This window comes from Macrobrachium nipponense, chromosome 6, assembly GCF_015104395.2.
Source record: "Macrobrachium nipponense isolate FS-2020 chromosome 6, ASM1510439v2, whole genome shotgun sequence".
Classification (NCBI taxonomy): Eukaryota; Metazoa; Arthropoda; class Malacostraca; order Decapoda; family Palaemonidae; genus Macrobrachium; species Macrobrachium nipponense.
This window is the reverse complement of record NC_061108.1, coordinates 62,944,176-62,964,175: the sequence shown is the minus strand read 5'-3', so window position 1 is coordinate 62,964,175 and position 20,000 is coordinate 62,944,176. Positions and strand designations below refer to the sequence as shown.

Sequence of the window (20,000 nt, the reverse complement as noted above, 5' to 3'; positions counted from 1 at the left end):
TTCTTTTTTGCTCACACAACGTTTTATTGACACGCACTTTATACAGTGCACTCTTCTTCTTCTTTCGACCTTATTAATCCTACTGTATAGCAGGGTCGGCTGCTCGAGTCAACTTTTTTCATTTATTTCGATTCCTTGCATCTTCTTCCCCCAGTCCCACCTCACCCGTATCCCTCCTCACCACATCCATCCATCTGATCCGCTGACGGCCCCCCAACACTCCTCCTCCCAATCACTGGCTTATTAATAATCAGCTCTCTTGGTTGGTTCCACTTCTCTTCTTATTACATGGCCATAGTATCTCAGACGAGCTTCTCTAGCCTTCTCCTTGACATGACATATACGTACCACATGTTCTTTTTATATCTTGGCTCTACCTCCTTTCCCATAGTGATATTCCAGCAATACATCTCACCATTCTCATCTCGGGTCTTTCCAAGTCCCTCCTCTTTCATCTTAAGTGCCCAAGTTTCTGCCTAATACAACAGAACAGGCCTGATATCTGTCTTATTAATAGATATAGCTCTGGAATCGACTGATAATTAAAATAATATTGTAAATTTAATGATAGTGACAAAATACCAGTTGGTATAGGCTTTTAAGTATTTTAAAAGGACTTGCTCTGCATTGTAAATGATGCAAACTGTTTTCAGGGTGCTTTATGATTCCAGGACACTGTATCATGTAGGCTATACAGTATATCAGTGCTTGTAACTTTGCCAATTTCGTTTTTTAGTGGAAGAGGCAGAACCCCTAGCTGTTGGTTAAATTAACACGGCACCTACTGTACTTATGTTGTTAACCTTAATCTTTCCAATAGGCAGTGAAACATCTCATCCGAGCAGCTCAGAATTCAAGTGGAGAGGATTCAGAGAGTATTCAGCTGGCTATTGATGTTGTTGCAGCAGCCAATGATGATGCACTTACTCGCCAGTTGATTGACTTTCTCATGGGGGAAGTTGATGGCATTCCTAAGGTATTATTAAATGCTCATGATACATCCTGAAAGAGTACCACCTTTATGTATTCGATTCTTGTTTTTTACTTTAGTTATCACTTGGTGTGACGCATGTCAGCTGGAGGTTTAGTCAGACAAATAAAAAAAATTTTGAGCCATCCCATCAGGTGAGTGCCGGGCCACTAGAGAAAGCATCCTATCCATTTGAAAATTTATCCTTTCATCTTAATTCATTCCAACACTTGGAGAGATACTATGTTAAAAAATGATGAGCGAGATAATTTTTTCAAATAGATTAAGCAAGCAACCATCTAGCATCAGTTAAGGACGTGGTCTTTGGCAGTCAACATAACAATGGGAGGAACTTGTGTTTCCTCATGGAATGCTGGTAATATAAAAGTATTTGTTTTTATTGTTATATAGTTCCTTTAATTTAGTTATTGTATCCAGCCTAGGATATTAACTATTTGAGATTCCAGCATACATCAGATCACTTCATGCAAATTTCATATCTTAATGGTTCGATGACATTAAATAATACTACATCTGTACAAAATAAAAAATAAAATATCTTTAAAAAATGGGATAATATCTAGAGGGATTGGAAAAAGTTTAACTCTGTTCCACACATTTCATACAAAAGGATCTAGTTCTGAATAAAAAAAGTTTTTATGACTTTTACGTGCAATGGTAGACATAAAAAAGAAGTAATGAATATGTCAGTGAAAGGAAATTTATTGTACTCCTTTATGGTGCAAAAGGAATACTATGTAAAACTATTATTACTTAGAAAAAATAGTAATGATAGAGGAATAAAAATATTGTTCTTGACTTGTTTAAGCATGTTAGTTTGACTACAAATGGGCAATTATTTAGCTAAAAGTAAGGCAAAATTGGCACTAAAATGGGTAATTGTTTAACTTAAAATTAAGGTCTAAACAAGCATCATATCGAGAAGATTATATTAGTCTGAAAGGATGCAAACCTTAGTTGTTTTGTTTCTATTTTAGGCAAAACCTGGTATGGTGTCAAAGCCTGTAACAAGGTAGTTAACTAGTGGCAGATGAGTGAGGGGTACCCACTCGCTCGGTAAGCAGTGTTATTTTTTTCTTTGGTTTTTTATTATGACTGTTGTTGGGGCTTCTTACCCGAATAGTTCCAAAGTCATCACAGATCAAGGAAGATGAAGGCAAAGGTTCAACTGGTGTATTCCAAGGGCATCTGAGTGATGATAGTTCCCCTTTCCTGCTGTTTGCCTTGATCCCTCACCTAGTCCAGGCAAATTAGATGATAAAGGGTGGATAGGGGAAAAAATTATAAGGTTTTTTTATATTTGACAGAAATACTCCACAAGGGTCACAAAACAAATATCTAAAGAGTTCCTCTCCGTAAGGGGGTTGTAACCCCCTTCTTTGGGGAAAAACCCCCTACAGATATTAGCTTTCCACATATTTGCCGATTTTTCTCCAAAATGGTGCACCGCATGGATAAAAGGTATAGGGACAAGAAAAATAAAATATTAAATTCTGCACAAGTTCATCTCAATGTCTTTTTGCTCTAAATATTATAGTTTCGATGCATATGAATCTTCACTCTACAATTTCGTCTATATAGCATATTTGCAAGAAATTATTGGTTTAAGAGTAATTGAACAGACTGTAAGGGCGAAATGCTTATTTTTACATTTCGGCGAAAATAAGTCCTCTACTTCCGGGCTCATTTGCATTGAAACTATAATATTTAGAGCAAAAGAACATTGAGATGAACTTGTGCAGAATTTGATATTTTATTTTTCTTGTCCTTGTACCTTTTATCTGTGCGGCGCACAGTTTTGGAGAAAAATCAGTAAATATGCAGAAAGTTACCTTCTGTAGGGTTTTTTTTTTCCTAAAAAAGGGTGTTGCTCCCCCTTACGGAGGGGAACTCTTTAGCTCTTTGTTTTGTGACCCTTGAGGAGTATTTCTGCCAAATATAAAAAACTTATTAATTTTCCCCCTTAAAAATGCTAGTTTTCCTGAACTAGCTTATACTGGAATGATATCAGTTGACTCTACCTACTTGTGGTTCTATTGTTGGTGTGATGCTGGTTCCTGTCATTTCCACTGCAATCCCTGGTTCTGTATCATTGGCTACGTCTGCTCGGAAGGCGGTGTTGTCTTCTCTCAGCACATCAGAAGACCTTCTGTGCCCTGGAACATTCATCTTCAGCTAGAAGCTTCCTACTTGTAACAGTCTCAATGGAACTAATTAATTTTGCCATGGATTTCCTGACCAAGCTTTATTACAATACATTAATGTATGTTCCTTTTTCCCTTCAGCTCCCACTGTAACTGCTTCAGCAGTTCTTGCTACTGTACTCTAGGGCAGTGGTTGCCAACCGGTGGTCCGTGAAAAATTTTTGATGGTCCGCAGAAAAATTGGAACATTATTTCAATTTTTATGTGTTCTCAATCCTTTTCAGGCAACCCTTATACAAATTGCACAGAAGACAGTGAGCTCTGTGTTGCCAACTTAACATTTTTAATGCTAGTTGTTTCGACGCCGTATGCTTACCTCGAACTATTAATTGGAGAATCCTGGGATGTCAATCCCGGTACCGACCAGAAAAATCTGGTTATCCCCTCCACACCAAGCTACTGAGGTGGCAGGATATGCCCCGAGGGTTAACGGCCATGCAACCCAAGACCCAGATCGCCAGTGCTTTCCTGGTCGCTGACTCAGTCACACGCGTCAGTGCTTCTCTCTGCGGTATCGACCCAATTCTATGCTTTGTCCTTTTCATTTGTGTGTCAGAGTTTACCCCCTTGTGTGTGTGTGTGTGCCCTTCACTTGATGGAGTCCGACACCCTTCAACACCGTTGCTCGGGCCCTTCAGAGACGAATGATTGAATTGGCCCCCCCTTACAGTGGGTGATGGTTGCCACCAAGAGGAAGAAGTCGAAGAAGGACAAGTCCTCTTTGAAGAAGCCGCGTTCGGCGGAGCCCTTGTCGGTTAGGCCCTCACTGTCTCCAGCTTCTCTTCTGAAGTCTTCCCCTGTCCCTGCCCAGTGCAGGGACCTAGGTGAGCCCATTGCAGATCCCGAAGAGTCTGTTCATGTGAAGGTTGTTGTGCCGCCCAGAGAATACGAGTTCCTGAAGGCAGTTTGGGATCACTTCCACCTTCAGGGGGCCCCCTAGGCCAAGATGCTCTCCACGTTGCTTCGCCCAGCTGGTGCGGCTCACCCTGCAGCGGTGCGCATGGTCTCGGAGCCGGTAGCACCAGCCTCTGCTCTATCTGAGGTGGCCACTGGGTTATCATCCGCTTTGTCAGGGCCCCCGTTCACATTCCCAGGTGTGTATGGCTTTCCTCAGAGGCAAGGGGAGCTGACGGGCTATTCAGTGTTCCAGACCTGGTCTTGGACTGGCACCCCTCGCACCCCGTTCAGATCCTCGCTAAGAGACGAAGACTTCCAGAGCTGGGGTATGCCCCCGCACCTTACAGTGGACGTTTCTGATCAGCAGACCGGGCCTCTCCCCCAAGGTGGATCGCCCCGGTGGATGTAGCACTGGCCCAGGTTAGGCTTCAGGCTCCTGGCCAGGAGCGGTAGGAGTAAGAAGTCGAAGCGGCTTCCTTTCTCCAACAATTATTCTTCCTCGGACTCTTCGTCCTTGGACAAGGCCTCCCATAGGAGGAGAAGCAGAGTGAAGAGGAGGCGCTGTGCTAGGAGGAGTCAAGCGAGTTTAGGTTAGGTTCCTCCTCCCCACGCCATTTTTCCCGCTCACCCTGTTGTAGCTGGGATCACAGGGGTCGGAGTAGGAGCGGTAGCCACAACAACAGTTCACGCCACTGCGGGCTCCCCCACTCTCTGGCCAGACAGTCCCCGCGACAGTTGCCCAAGTTCATGGTACCCATGATGGTTCCATGAGCAGGGTGCGCCGTCCCGCCGTCGGCTGTTCCCCCTCTGGTCCTTGTGGTGTCGAACCCCATCGCTTGGCAACTCTCTCCTCGGCCAGTGGGAGTCCCATGATGGCCCCACTGGGCCACCCTGAGACCCCGCTCCCAGTGGAGCTCCCGGTGCCTCCAGTGTCCCCCGGATGGGGCCACCCATCCTCTCCGGTTCTACCCCACCACCCACATCGACTCCCTCTTGGCTCCAGGCCTTTCAGAGGAGAGGCTCCTAATGGGGTCGGTCTCCTTCTTGCAGCAGGAGGCCATGGGGATGGAGACCACGGCATGGGCTGCCGCCCATGCAGTTCCCAGGCTTGACCTATAGGCTGGTGCAGTGGCCAGGTTTGCCATCAAACATAATCTTCAGGACGAGGCCGTGTTGGGCCAATTTAAGGAACCTGTCCTGTCTGGGGGTAAAACCATTAATTACTTCACAACTCAGTCAATAACCCAGTGGGGCAACTGGGTCCTCCGGAGGAGGAAAGCAGTTTTGGCAAGGCTTCCCAGAAGGCTCCTGGACAAGGAAGCCAAGGCCCTGAGGAACACCCCGATCACAGGTGAGTCTCTCTTCCCTGAGGATGTCATGGAGGAGACCTTGGAATGCTGAAGGAAAGCATCGTTTACAGGGCCTCTTCCTTCAGACTCCCAGCCCAGCTTATGATGCAGGAGGTCCCCCGACCAAGACAGCAGCAGAGGTACGGGGCGCAGCCCTCCTTGTCTAGCCTAGAACCAGTATCCGGAAGTTGGAAGGAACAAGGGACTCAACCTTCCTGCAGAGCCCCCTTGTCCTCTGCCTCCTCCTTTAGGCACAGACCTTCGGCCTCCAGAAGGGGCCAGAACGGCCGCTTCCCTAGGAGGAAGTAGGCCCCTTTCCTCCTCTCCCGCCACAGGGATGGTTTGCCTCTCGGATCATTGACGGAACTGGGAGGGTCACAGAGCTGACACCTGGACAATCTGGAGTGCTCAGGAATGGCTACCGGATTCCCTTCCAGGACGTGAAGCCTCCCCTGATGGGGAACTAGAGGTCTGCTCATCCCAGCCCCAGGAGCCTGGTCGCAGGGAGGCGTGGTCAGAAGCTCGGTCATTGCTGGAGAAGGGAGCCCTCCAACAGGTGAGGGACAACTCCCCCGGGCTCTTTAGCCATCTCTTCTTGGTGGAGAAGTCCTTGGGGGGCTGAAAACTGGTCATAGACCTATCAGTCCTGATAGTCCAGGCCCTGGCAATTAAGCCCGTATACATTTCAAGGTCATCTAATTTCGACTTCAGATATTGAAAATATAATGGTTAAGGTAAAAAAAAATTACTTGTGCTTTTTCCAAAACTGGGGCAAATGGCGGCTAGGGACGATAATCCATGATTGGCAACCGGAAATGGAATACAAAGATTATCCAAGTTGGTGCCTACTACCGTTCACAGCAGAATACTCTTTGATATGCCTTTTTTTACTCATTTCTGTACAAGGAATAAATTTCCTAAATAATTTTCTCAACAGAAGTTACAAATATGTGAATATTTTGGCAACACTGGTCTCATGTACACTTCAGATATGAAATGGATATTTACGTGTTCAGAGGTTGGAGTTATCAACTTTAATATTCAGTCTAGTAGTAGTACATGGATTTAATCATGGAAACACAGAAGTTTATCTGAGGTTTATGAAATTGTATTTTGTTGCTTTATCCTTTGAAAACTTTACAGTAAGTTTCCAATATATTTGATTTATCAATCTCTTAAGAAGAATGCAATAGTGGGCAATTTTTGTGTTTTTAGAAGTGTTTGGTAGCTGTAATTGCTATCAACATACTATTTTTATCTGTTTCAGATATACTGAGTAACTGAGTTAGCATTGGATAAAAATACAAGCCAGAAGCCTTCTCAACAAATACATTATCTGCCGAAGCATGACTCAAAAAAAAAAAAAAAAAAAATGAAATAAAACTCACATCCATCCGAGGCTTGACGAGAAGCATGCTGCAGATATACAAAATGACATTGTTACTGAAAGACTGAAAAGAGCAGAGGAGGGAGCTATATTTTAAGTTTATCACAACAACAAGTATATCAAGTGGTACACACACAGTAAAAAACTTAAACAAATAGATGATGATGTAGAAACTTTAACCAGGGATGCAGAAACTTCATGTGAAGCTGAAAATTAAACATCTTTTAGCCAGTAACAACGCAGTAATGTTACACCAAGGGAAAGGTTTAAAGTCAATTAGGTAATTTTGAGAGAAGTTACGAATTAGTGAGTAAAATGCTGCTGAAACATTTTTTACTGCTATTAGATATTTCAAAGATGAAGTGTATTGTAGGGCTGTTGAGTTAAATTGTATAAATGACATTTCTGCTGCAGATATTTACTGCCACAAGGTCTGTATTAGACACTACATAAGAAGATATGAACTTGAGACACAATGCTGCAGTTGTTTTCTCGAAGAAACTTTCAAATCAAGTACTTTAGTTAAACAAGTTTGTTTTGTAAAAACATTAGAACACATTGACACTCTCTTACAACTTGGGCATGTTTCAGACATACGAATGAGTAGTATGTGTGATGTAGATGACACACTAGATTTTCAGATATATAATAGAGATGTTAAAAAATTTCTTGTTGACCATTATGGTGAGAAAATTCAATTTGCTCCCAATTCTAGGAAAAATGAACTCCTCCCACATTACTGCTGCAGAGTGGTTGCAGGAAAACACCCCTACAGACTAGTATACAATCTATGAAAAAAGCTCGAAGTAGAGAGATTATCACAACATTAAATCGAATAGGTGTATCATCTAGCTACAATGATGTAAGACGTTCTAGACACCTGTAAGTATATTGTCAGGGAGTGGCTTCAAACTCTTCTGGGGAAGAAGAATTCGATCTTGATTCCTCCAACAATAAATGCATGATTCGAGAGCATAAGGTTCCTCATCAAGCAAGTTGAGTGCATTTCGTATCTCATAAGAGGCCCTTTTCTAATACCATCGTATAACACTTGATGTTGGTGGCAACTCATTCAGGCCTATCACAGACTTTTAATGCAGCTATACTCTCAGCTGATCAAATGAAGAGGATGTTCGTCCCAGCACACACATAAGATGTTGGTCAGTAATTAACTGTTTGATGACAGAAACAATTTTTTAGAAAATTCATAAAATAATGACACAATTCATTTTTATACCAGGTAATTTACCGTAAAATATAAAAAATAGTTTTGGAAATCATTTGCATGTGTCAAAATGTGTCACAATACACAAAACATTTCATTTCATCCTTATGTGCTGGCCTGAATTAAAGTTAGCATATAATAGACTATTACAGGACGCCATCTTGGATTTAATGGAGCTTGAAGGAGGGCTGCTGGCCCCAGGTGGACCCCTTGCTGAGTTGCATCCTACCCTCTCAGGACACCAGGGAAGCCCTCCTATGGTGGATCGACCAAAAAAAAAAAACCTCCATGGGGTACCCCTCTTGGATCTCCCCCAAGATATGCTTCTGTTCAAGGATGGATCTAAGGAGGAATGGGGTGCCCACCTGCAGTTGGAGACAAGAGAAGGTGTCGGGACGGAACAGGATGGAGCCCTACATATAAACAGGCTGCCATTACTAGTAATTCAGAGGGCTCTGCTTGGGTTTGAGGAAAAGATCAGGAACTAAGTGGTGGCACTAATGTGCAACAACGCCACAGTAGTAGCCTATGTCAGGAAGCAGGGCAGACGGCGTGGTTCATTCCAGGAAAGAGAAACATGATCATAGACAGTCTAAGCAGGCAGGGCCAGGTGATAGGGTCAGAGTGGTCCCAACACCCCAATGTAGCGAGAGAGCTGATCAAAAAGTGGGGCTCCCCCTTCTTGGACCTGTTGGCTACGAGATTGAATGCCAAGCTCCCGGTGTTCTGCTCTCCAGTGCCCGACCCGGTAGCAGTGATGGAGGACGTGTTTCAACACACATGGGATGGGATGGGTGCGTACACATTCCCACCCCTCGGAGCGATCAGACAGGTGCTAAACCGGCTAAGAAAGTCAAAGGGGGCTCAGCTGACGCTGGTAGCTCCCTTGTGTCCCAACAAGGAATGGTTCTCAGACCTCCAGGACTTAGCAGTTTAGGACCCCTGGAAACTAGCCCTCAGACCAGACTTTCTAAGGCAGCCACACTTCAAAAGATACCAGGAAGGGCTCCAAGCTCTGTCCCTTCATGGGTGGAGACTGTCGAGTGGCTGCTGAGTAGGGAAGGCTTCTAGAGAGCAGCCTCCCAGATGTCGGGGTACCTAAGGAAGTCTTCAACGGCTATCTTTCAAGCTAAATGGGCGGCCTTCAGGCACTGGCGCAGAGAGAGAGGCCTGAAGCCCCTGCAAGCCAAGATTCCCCAGATAGTGGACTTCCTGGTACACCTGAGACTCGACAAAGGCCTCTCGGTCACAGCCGCCCTCGGTCAGGTCTTCCTCCTGAAGGGCTTGGACTTAGGGAACTCCAAGCACTTTTTGATGTTGATCAAGAGTTTTGAGCGAGCATGTTCCCTGAACGCCTTGCAAGCTCCTCAGTGGGACGCCACTAAGGTTCTAGATTCCTTGAAGAGGCCTCCTTACGAGCCCCTTAAGGACATCCTAGATAGGGAGTTGACCCTGGAGACGGTCTTTCTTCTAGCCTTTGTGTCCGCCAAGAGAGTGGGGGGAACTTCATGGGTTGGCTCGTGAGGTTTCCCCCTCAAAAGGTTGGGAGGATCTCACCTTTCGATATGTACCCTCCTTCGTGGCTAAGACCCAGAATCCTGCACTCTTGGACTCCAGGTTCGAGGAGTTCTCAATTCTGGCCATAGCGAGATCAGGTGACCCATAGGATCTTCTCTTATGTCCGGTCCGGGCAGTAAGGAAGTACCTCAGCAGGACAGCCAAGTACAGGCCAGGGAGAAGAAGGCAGTTTCGAGTAACACTATCTCCTTCTGGCTAAAGGAGACAATCAGGAGGGCCTATGGAGGACTGGGTGATCCTACCCCCAAGAGCACCAGACCCCACGAGATCAAGGGGCATTGGCACCTCTCTAGCCTCCTCAAAGAACCTGGCAGTCAACCAGGTTCTGAGGGCCAGAATGTGGAACAGACAGTCCGCATTCACAGCTCACTACCTACAGGATTGCACCCACAAATCACTAAATGCATTCGTGATTGGGCCAGTGGTGGCTGCCCAGCAGCAGATCTGAGCCCCCATTTGGCATGGGGACACTGGAGGGCATAAGTGGCAGTATGAATGTGTACCCCCTTTTCCCCCTACCTTACCTTTCTCCCCGGGTCTATCTGCAATACATAGGATCCCCCAAACCTTAAGGTAAGACTGAATGTGTACGAATTGGACTAGTAGGAACAAACCTTATCATGTCTGTTTATCTGCTATCCCCTCTCCTGTACCAGCCAGCGGCATAGTAGGGGCCCCTTCCTAGCCCCACGCACGTCTAATGGGTAGGGCTGGGACTTCAACGTTGCTCCCCTGGACTACTCTCTGTGGGTCGGGCCTCATTAAGCTACCCCCACCTCCTAATGGATAAGTCTCCTATTAGAAGTAGTTGAAGTTGAGTATACAGTGTTGGAACAAATCACAAATTCTAGGTAATTTGTATTTTTCTAGCTATACTTACCTCAAACTACTTTAAGTTTCAGGCCCTCCCAACCTTCCTGGGGTATCTTAGGGCAGGAGCCCTCGGAGGTGGAAAGCACTGGTGACCTGGGTCTTGGGTTGCATGGGCGTTGACCCTCAGGGCATATCCTGCTGCCTCAGTGGTTTGGTGTGGAGGGGATAACCAGATTTTTCTGGTAGGTACCAGGATTGACATCCCAGGATTCTCCTATTAAAAGTAGTTTGAGTTAAGTATAGCTAGAAAAAATACAAATTACCAAGAATTTGTGATATTTAGCATTTTACGGCAATTTAGCATTAAAAATTTGGATCTCGGCTGCAAATAAAAGCAGCTCTCTCTTGCAGTAATGTCATTGGAGCCAAAAATCAACAAACTTATTTCAAATAAACAGGAACAAATATCACTAAAATGTATAATGCTTTAAGTTCAATTTTCATTTGTTTTTGTAATAATTAAGCTATATATTTTTTTATATTTAGTAGGTGCATTTCATATTACTAGAGTAAAAGTTTTCTGATTTTTAAGATTTGTACTAATAGTCTGCCAAATTTAAACTTATTATATTAATGGTCCATGAAGTTCAAAAGGTTGGCGACCGCTGCTCTAGGAAATACACGCATTGACGTTGTCCTCAGTGAACATGGGAGAGGATGTTGAGATGCTTGATTGAAGAAGGTTAAAGAAGCAGTGTTGTGCTGTCTTCTGCCTCCTCCATATCATCTTCCTCCTCACATTCTTCCTTATCCTTGTCTTCCTCATCTTTGTAAGAGGAGTAGCATAAGAAGGTCTGGAAGACTGCTCTCTGCAATAAGGCTAAGAAGTCTTCTCATAACCATCACTTTTCTACTGGGATTGAGAGTGATCCCAGCAACCGTTCTCTGGCTCAGGCGGTTGTTGGCAGTGCAGATGGATTGATATATGAGTCTCCTTGTGTTCAATCTCTGTTGTATGGGTCTGCCCATGTTAAGCTAGGTTCTCAGTGTATTACTCACTTTGTTCTCTGGCTTAGCACTTGGGAAAAGGATAACTTTGGGTTTTTTCATGTTTGTCTTTTCAGAAGCACATTTGGAATAGTCTGCCCTTCCCCCAGAATACATATCATCATAGGTCTCTAGAGCTATCTTGGTATGTTCTAGAACGTGCTGGCAATAGGCTTCCTGAGTGTTGTGAGCATAGCTGTACCCCTATGCATGGCACCAACCAATACAGTTTGCAGCTAAAGTTGCATGAGCACTGCTTAGTGCTGCTCTGCTTGGAACGGGCAGTGATTGGGTTGTGGGGTTAGCCTCTCCAGATAAGCTTCTATTTGGGTAATGAGGGCTGTAAGGGTGATTGTGTTTGATCACCTTAGTGCCACTTGACCATGTTTCAGACTCATTCTGGACAACATGTTATGATCGCCTAAGCAAAGCAGTGTTGAGCTACAGCATGCCCCTCTACCTTGGTGAAGGATAGCTTAGTCTATTTTGGATGTACTGGACTTGACAGCTCCCTGCATGTGAAACCCATGCAAGTTAAGTTGGAGAGGCATTTATGCAAGGCCATTGAGCTTATTTGTAAGTGCAGTGAGCTCAATACTTGTCCTCTGTTGAGCACATTTGGGTTTCACCCTAAAGTCTGCACCATCCTCTTGGTTGCTTTGGTCCCTGCTTGTGCAGGTTGATCGAGAGGAGATAGGTTCTTTGGGCAATGGACAGTATAAGTCTCTACTCTCCAGTCACTCTGCCTGGCTTCTCAGAGGATGTGAAGACCTACCTCCTCCTGGTGAACCTGTCAGTTTGAGGGCTGATGAAGAATGTTGGGTTAGAAAGATTTGCAGAGGGCATCTGGCTCTCCTGCTCTGAGGCAGAAGGCTTAGCCCTGGACCATTTGACTAGTTTTACATATGAATCTATGAGTCTGCAGGTAATAATTTTTTTCTAGGGTCTATTGCTTTTACCTTGCGCGTAGTGAATCCAGATGGTGTTTTTTTTTTGTACTGTATACATACTAGATTTTGTAACAGAATAACTGATGTTGTTACAGATACTTAAAATATTTTGTTCAAGCTTGATCATCCTATTTAGGATAATTAAAGAAGAAGGAAGACCTTATCCTGTATCCATTCAGTTATGGGCATCTGTCTTGGGAGGGTGAATATTTTAGGCATGGGTTTCCTAACTGCTCTTTTCCAGTGGCATATTCTTAATAGAAGTACAATGTTGAACATGATCTACCTTGTGTCAAACAATTCAACTTACAGGCCAGTAGCAATACTTCTAGTCAGATATCTAAAGTGAAAATTACAGATAATAAAAGTATGCTGTTTCAACCTCTGGCTTTTACCTCTGGAGAATTTTCATCAACCCCTTTGAGATCTAATTCTTCATTCTAAACCACAAATCCTTTAATATCAGTTGATCCCATTGGGAGCAGCCGTCTCATGTTTCTTGTCCCTCGAAGGAGCAGGTTGAGAATGTAGCAGTTACATCTTTATCCGTATTCAGTCAGTCCAAACAGTACAGCCCACCACCTTGTTAATAAGATTCCAGTCTAATTCTTTACCTCGTATTAGTGCTCAGAACTTGTGGGTACTACCAGACCAATCTCAAGGCATTATAGTCCCTGGTTCTGTTTATATATGTTATGGAGCAGCATTTATAGAAGCCTTCCCTCCCAAACACCTATTCAGGGTGTTATAAAGCAATAAGTTTATGTTGAAACAAATCTGATGTTTTAAATCTGTTGTTTTAAAACAGTCATTTTTTCAACATGATCCCACTACAGGATTTACCAATCTCCCATACCATCTACCCCTCACAGCTGATTAAGACAACACAAACACAAACTCATTTGCCACCAGAGGGCCAATGGAGCCTGGATACTTACTCTCCAAGAACTGGAGTACTAATTCATCATTTTTGTGGAGTGCATAAAAGTTTGCTTGGACCCATATAACGCTAATGTCAATTTATGGGTTTGTATTGAAAAAAACAGATGTAATTTTTAAGAAAAATTATATGCTTAGTAAACCATAAACACCATGATGTTAACCTTTTGTTAGTGCTTAACCCCTGAAATAATTCCATAAAGTAACTTTGTGCTTATATATTTAGGGTAAATTTAGTTCAATGTAATATGATGAATTGGATGGATTATCAACTTACTTTGAAAGACCGTAAAATATTTTTTGTCCTATAAAGCATTTATTTGGGAGGTTTGAATGTAAAGGAAAAGAATTTTCAATGGCATTACATTATGTATGACCCATCTAATTTCAGGATGCAAAGTTCCTTTTCCGGTTGTACATGGCAAAGAAACAGTACAGAGAGGCAGCTAAAACTGCTATTATCATAGCAAGGGAAGAACAAAATTCAGGTGTGTTATTTTTGCTGAAAACTTATCTTTATAGAATCGAAACTGTCAGCATGAACATCTCTCTCTTGGACTTTCCCTTTATGGAACTAGATGAGCTCTCTACTCTTCTTAGTTCTGAACACTTTATATATAAAATCTCTCCTGGTAGGGCATTAATTTATACACTTTCTACACAATTTTTTGCTGACTGCTAGTCTCCTTGCCGATATTTTCAGTTAAACCACCGCTCCCCCCACCTCGTTGCATGTCCAAACCTTCTCAATCCTTAAAGTTTCACTTTTTTCAAATGTTTGAAACCTACATCACTAAGTAACATCCCCATGATTTTCAAAACACTGTTTATCTGTTAATTACCCTAATCTTTTAGCCAAATGTGATCAAAATATCCTCCTTTTTGTTTTGTAAGTGGCACTGAATATATTTTGATTAATCATGGAAAAGATGGATGTAGTTGAATAACAATTGTCCTTACCTAAAGTAATGTGGTTAAATAGGGTGAATGGTTCATGTCAAGTTCTGCTCCTAGTGCTGGGTCCAGTGATGAAAGGATGGAAATGCACTTTGAAAATTACAAATATCTGGGTATAATGACCAAGGAAAACGTTAGAGCAAGGTTCATCCATCCTTAATGGTACACATAGGAAAATATCCAGATAAATAATCAAATTCTGTCTTATGGGAAGCTGTCAAATTCTGTTATGGGAAGCGGAAATAATCCCTTAAATGTTTGATCACCTTTGCACAAACATGGGAGTTTTTTTAGTTAGCCTCTCCAAAGAAATAAATTTGAACAGGGACAATACCTCCTATAGCTCATTGAAGTTGTATGAGGTTACAAACTGATTAAAATATAAGCTACACTACACTAGCACATGATCACTCTAAGGAAGTGACTTTAAGCCCATCACAACAATGTAGCTATCAACAAGCATTTTGCTGATGTGGTTGACACTTAACCACTCAACATGACTATTGGAGACACAGTAATTGTTCACCAGGAGGGCAACTATGAGTGGATTGTGGTTACATCACACCACAGCAACCTATGCTAAATATCTAGATGTCTTCAGAATAAGTTTCCCCTCCATTAGAGGGAGTTCCACTGTAGACCATCAGGACTCAATGGAGATGAGGAGCCTGGCATGTGAAACTTCATGCTCATTTTTCCTGTCATTGTATTGTTTTTTTAATCTTCAAGTTTTGACTGTGCCTAAATATATGTTGAATGAAGTTCCATTCTGGATTTATTGTAGCCCTGATCCTTGAATGAATAGCAGGTCAGGAACATTAGGTAAAAATACATGGTTTTAGTGCAATAATTATATATAAAAGCTGAAACTATCCATAAATGTGGAAATATATGACATGAACAACATATCAGAAGTTCTATGGTTTCCCATGCACGCGTTAGCTTCCATATTGGAAAATGACTGTCAAATTAGAATTCGCTCAAAATTGAAACCCAGTTGTCTCTTGCTATATCACAGTTCACTGCATCATGGAATTTTTAAATTTAATATATATCTAAATTTATCACAGATTTTTTGTTTCATCTTGGGATTTTGCTGTATTTATTTTTATTTGTGGTAAAATAAGCATTTTCCAGCTTAAAATTTTTATTTTTTGTTAAAAAAGCATTTTCTAGCTTAAGATTTTCATTTTTGTGATAAAAAAGCATTTCCTAGTCTAAAAGTTTTATTTTTGCATTAAAACAAGTATTTTCTAGCCTAAAAACTGAAAAGAATGTGAAGTCAAAAAAGACAGAACTGGGTACTAACTGATTTATTACTGGGGCACAGGGTATACATAGCAGCATGCGGACAGAAACGTGGTGCCCGACCCCAGGTCTCACGACCCGCACACTGAGTGAGAGCAATTTGTTTGTTAACAGTCAATCAAATAACAATAACAAGAGACATAATGTGCATACAGCGATAAAACATATATTGGCAAAAGGGCCAGGAAATTCTACGTACAAAGATACTATACATGAGATTCTTGCTGCGTTGAAAGATGAGTTACATGAGCGTAATCAATGGGTAAAGAAGACATCTTTACAAGTACTTCCACCCCAAGACAATTATTATGAAATATTGATTGGAAGATCTGTTGAATGTTAATCACGGTATCTTCTTGGGAGCAGGAGCCAACCCCGTCTTCTTGATATTTGTGGCTGTGGGGCGGTTTTGCCGGTCGGATGACATCCTTAGTGCGGCCCTTGGGACGTCCTTGACCTCATTTCAGGATGCCGCTTCCTTCATCCGAGGTCTTGTTCTGTGGAAGAATTCTTGGACATCTGCTGGTTTCCTCCTGGGTTCTGCTGTCCATCAGGAAGGCTGGCTTTAACCTGTTGATAGATATCCAGTCTTCCCACCCATGGATGTTGAGGAGGTAGGCCTTGAATGTTCTACTGACGACTCGGTATGGTCCTCTATATGGTCTGGTCATGGGTGGGCAGTGGGTGTCGTTCCTCATGAAGATGTGCGTGCAGGTTTTCAGGCCTTCTTAGCTGAAGTTGTGGGTCCTGTCTGCAAAGGTCTTCTGGCAGGGCACAAACTTCTTTGCAATTTCTCCTAGTCTTGGAAGGGGTGTATCTGGGTCACCTGACTCTATGGGGAAGAATTCTCCAGGTATTTGGCGGCCAATGCTTCACTGTAGACTTTTTCTGCGGGAGATTCCTCGCCGTTTACCCTTGGTGCGGTGCGGAGACCCAGCAGGACCCAGGGCAGTTGTGCCTTCCAATTCTCATCAGTACAACATGCATTAGAGCTGCTTTTAATGAATGGTGGGTCCTTTCCACCATACTGTTGGCTGTAGGGTTGTATGCTGTTGTATTTTGGACTATTGTCCCCATCAGGGAGACCCAGAGTTCTGACAAGAATGCCAGGCCTCTGTCCTGTAGTTATATCGTCTGGCACACAGAAATGGCTTATCCAACTTGATAGTAGGGCTTCTGTACAGGTGCTTGTTGATGCTTCTACCATTGGGGTTGCTTCTGGCCATCTTGTGGAATGGTCTGTGACTGTCAGGAGGTATCTGGCACCCCCTGATTGCAGCAGAGGTCCTACAACACCTACGTGGATGTGCCCGAAACACCGTTGTGGTTGAGAGAAGTTTCTGACGCTTGATTCCATGTGCTGGGTGATCTTACTTGTCTGGTATGGTATGCAGTTCTTCGCCCATTCTGATACGTCTTTCCTGAATTACTCTGTCATCCGGTGTGTTGTTGTTCATCGTGATGGATGCGGGACAGCAAATGGATGATGTCGAAAGCCTGCTTTCTTTGTGATGTGAATATCAGGGGGCGCAGCCGGTTTGTGCTGGTGTCGCAGAGACGTGTTGATCTGGATTCACCTATTCCCTTTTCAGTGCTGTAAGTGCCGTGTGGTAAGCTGCCGTTCCTAGGTCTGTGGCCTGTTCCTTCGCCAGGTTTTCGTAGTCTATGCACAAGTGGACTGAATTTATTTCAATCCTTGATAGGGCGTTGGCTACCGGGTTCTTCTTGCCGGGAACCTTAGCTGATGGTGCATCCGAATTCAGAGATAGCCGCCAGGTGTCGTTGCCATCTTGCCGACCATGCATCTTCCGCCTTCATGAATGCATGTACCAATGGCTTGTGGTCTGTTAGGAAGGTGAATGGGGTGTCATCCAAGAGGTACTTGAAGTGCCGCACAGCTTGGTAGATTGCCAGCAGTTCCCTGTCGAATGCACCATAGTGGGTCTCCCGCAGCTTCAACTTGTGGCTAAAAACTGCAAGCGGGTGGGGGGAACCATTTACTATCTGCTCCAGCACGGCTCTGTAAGCGACATTGCTGGAGGTGGTGGTAAGTCTCAGGGGGCAGTGGGGTCTTGATATGTTAAGTCTGTGACTTTGGCAAGGGCTGCCTTCGTCTGTTCGAATGCCTTTTGCTGTGGGACTTCCCAAGTCCATGCTTTTGGCTTCCCCTTCAGCACTCTGGTTAGGGCATACATGATGTAGGCGATGTCCGGCAAGAATCGTCAGTAGTAGTTGACCATGCCGAGGAACTCCCGCAGGGGCTTGATCGTTTTTGGTGTTGGAAAATCCTTCACTGCGTCCACCTTGAAGGCCATGGGGCGGACGCCTGTCAGAAGGACCTCATGTCTCAGGAAGTCTACCTTCTCGGCTCCTAAGGTACATTTGTTGAATCTGACGATCAAACCGTTCTCCTGAAGGTGTTTCAGCATAGCCCTGTCGTGACCCAGGTGCTCCTCAGGGGACCTGGAGAAGATCAGGATGTCGCCCATAGCAGACGCAGAAAGGTAGGTCCCCCAAGATGCTGTCCATCAAGCGTTGGAATGTGGCCCCAGCATCCTGAGGCCGAAGGTGGAGTAAGAGAAGATATATGTCCCAAATGGCATGATGATGGCTGTCTTCGGAATGTCGTTGGGATGTACTGGCACCTGAAAGTAAGATTTGAGCAAATCCATTTTTGTGAAAATCTTGGCCCTGTGCGGGGCTCCTGTTAGGTCCTGCATGTTTGGGAGAGGATAGTCTCCACAGGGCCTCCAGGAACCATCTGGTTTCTTCACTATTTGTAGGGGAGGATGCCCATGAACTCTATGCCTTTGCAGATACCCATCCTTTCCATCTCGGTGAATGCATCATGGAGTTTCTTGGGTGGCAAGGGGTAGAACTTGGTATGTTCAATGAATTGGTGTTTGGGGCCCATCAGAAGTCAGAACTATATGCCATGTGGTTTTGTTAATGACTTTCTGAATACGGTCGACATGAATCGTAAATGGCAGGGCCAAACCATTCGAGAACGCCAGAACGTACCTGAAGAAGGTACGCCGTAATTAGTCAGTTAGTGACTTGGGTGTTCTCCAAGGAAGGAGCTTTCAGAGGTCTAGAGTTTGTCGCCAAATGGTTCTGTTAAAGACCTTCTGAAGGTAAAACAGCTGTAGTGAGTCCGTTAATGGTGAAGCCAAAACCGCTGTGTTTACCATCTCCCCTTAGGTCACCAGTTGTAAGGTCAAAGAAGACAGAACTTGGTACTAACTGATTTATTACCTGGGCAAAGGGTACATAGCAGTGTGTGGACGGAAATGTGGTGCCCGACCCCAGGTCTCGCGACCTGCACACTGAGTGAGAGCAATTTCTGTGTTTACAGTCACTCAAATAATAACAAGAGACATAATGTACATACAGTGATAAAATATATATTTGCGAAAAGGCTTGGAAATTCTACATACAAATATATACATGAGATTCTTGCTGTGTTGATAGATGCGTTACATGATCATAATTAATGGGCAAAGAACACGTCTTTACAAGAATATTTATGTTTCCCATTTATTCCCTTAGTTTTTTACAATCTCTACTTCTGTATGCAGAGAAACTGGTAATTTTTTTTATTGTTTTCAATGATTCAATAAATATTTGACAAACTTGTTTGATCTTTACGTAAAACAGAATGTAATGAATTTGGAACCAAAATAAAATACATAGTGTAGAGCAGACAAGTAAACAAACACTCGCTCATAGGGAAAACACAGTACAGATGCTTCCACTTGAGCTAGTTTGGCCACGTTGAAATCGTACACAGTATGCTATTGGCTGATGGATGGGAGACAACTGACCAGAGCTCCGTTTTCTGTATCCTGGGCACTGATTGGCTAAGTAACCATAGCATCAGTCGCCTTCTTCTCCTGCTCAGCAGCATATCACCCAAATGTCCTACATCTTCTAAGGCTTCTGGCACCGAACTCAAGCACCAAAGAAAGATGTTACCATCGCAGAAAAGGTGAAACTCCTTGACATGCTAAAGGAAGGGAGAAGCTATGCATCTGAAAGCCACCATTACAGGATCAATGAATCTTTCGCTACATGGAGAAAGACGAAAAGAATATAAGGAAGACAGCAGCATTGTCTTTTAACAAGACTGCGCAGAGTGTGGTAACTCCCTGCAATAAGGCCATTGGGAGGATAGAGTCTGCATTGGCCTTGTGGATCAATGACTGTAGGAAGAATATCTCGCTGGATACCAACATCATCTGCATGAAGATCAAGAAACTTTACAAAACATTTGCTGAAAGTGGTGGAGCTCGTGATGGTGATGAGGACCAGGACTAGGACAGCAATGACGATGATGACTACCGCAACCAGGACAA

The 20,000-nt window shown here is 43.6% G+C and overlaps 1 protein-coding gene across 1 annotated transcript in view; it reads left to right on the top strand.

Moving 5' to 3' along the window:
- The window catches only part of LOC135216338 (WD repeat-containing protein 19-like), a 927,827-nt gene that overhangs the window by 759,401 nt on the left and 148,426 nt on the right, over positions 1 to 20,000 (top strand). Inside the window, 2 exon segments of the mRNA XM_064251544.1 lie at positions 821 to 976; positions 13,772 to 13,868. Of these exon segments, the coding sequence (XP_064107614.1) occupies positions 821 to 976; positions 13,772 to 13,868 (253 nt within the window).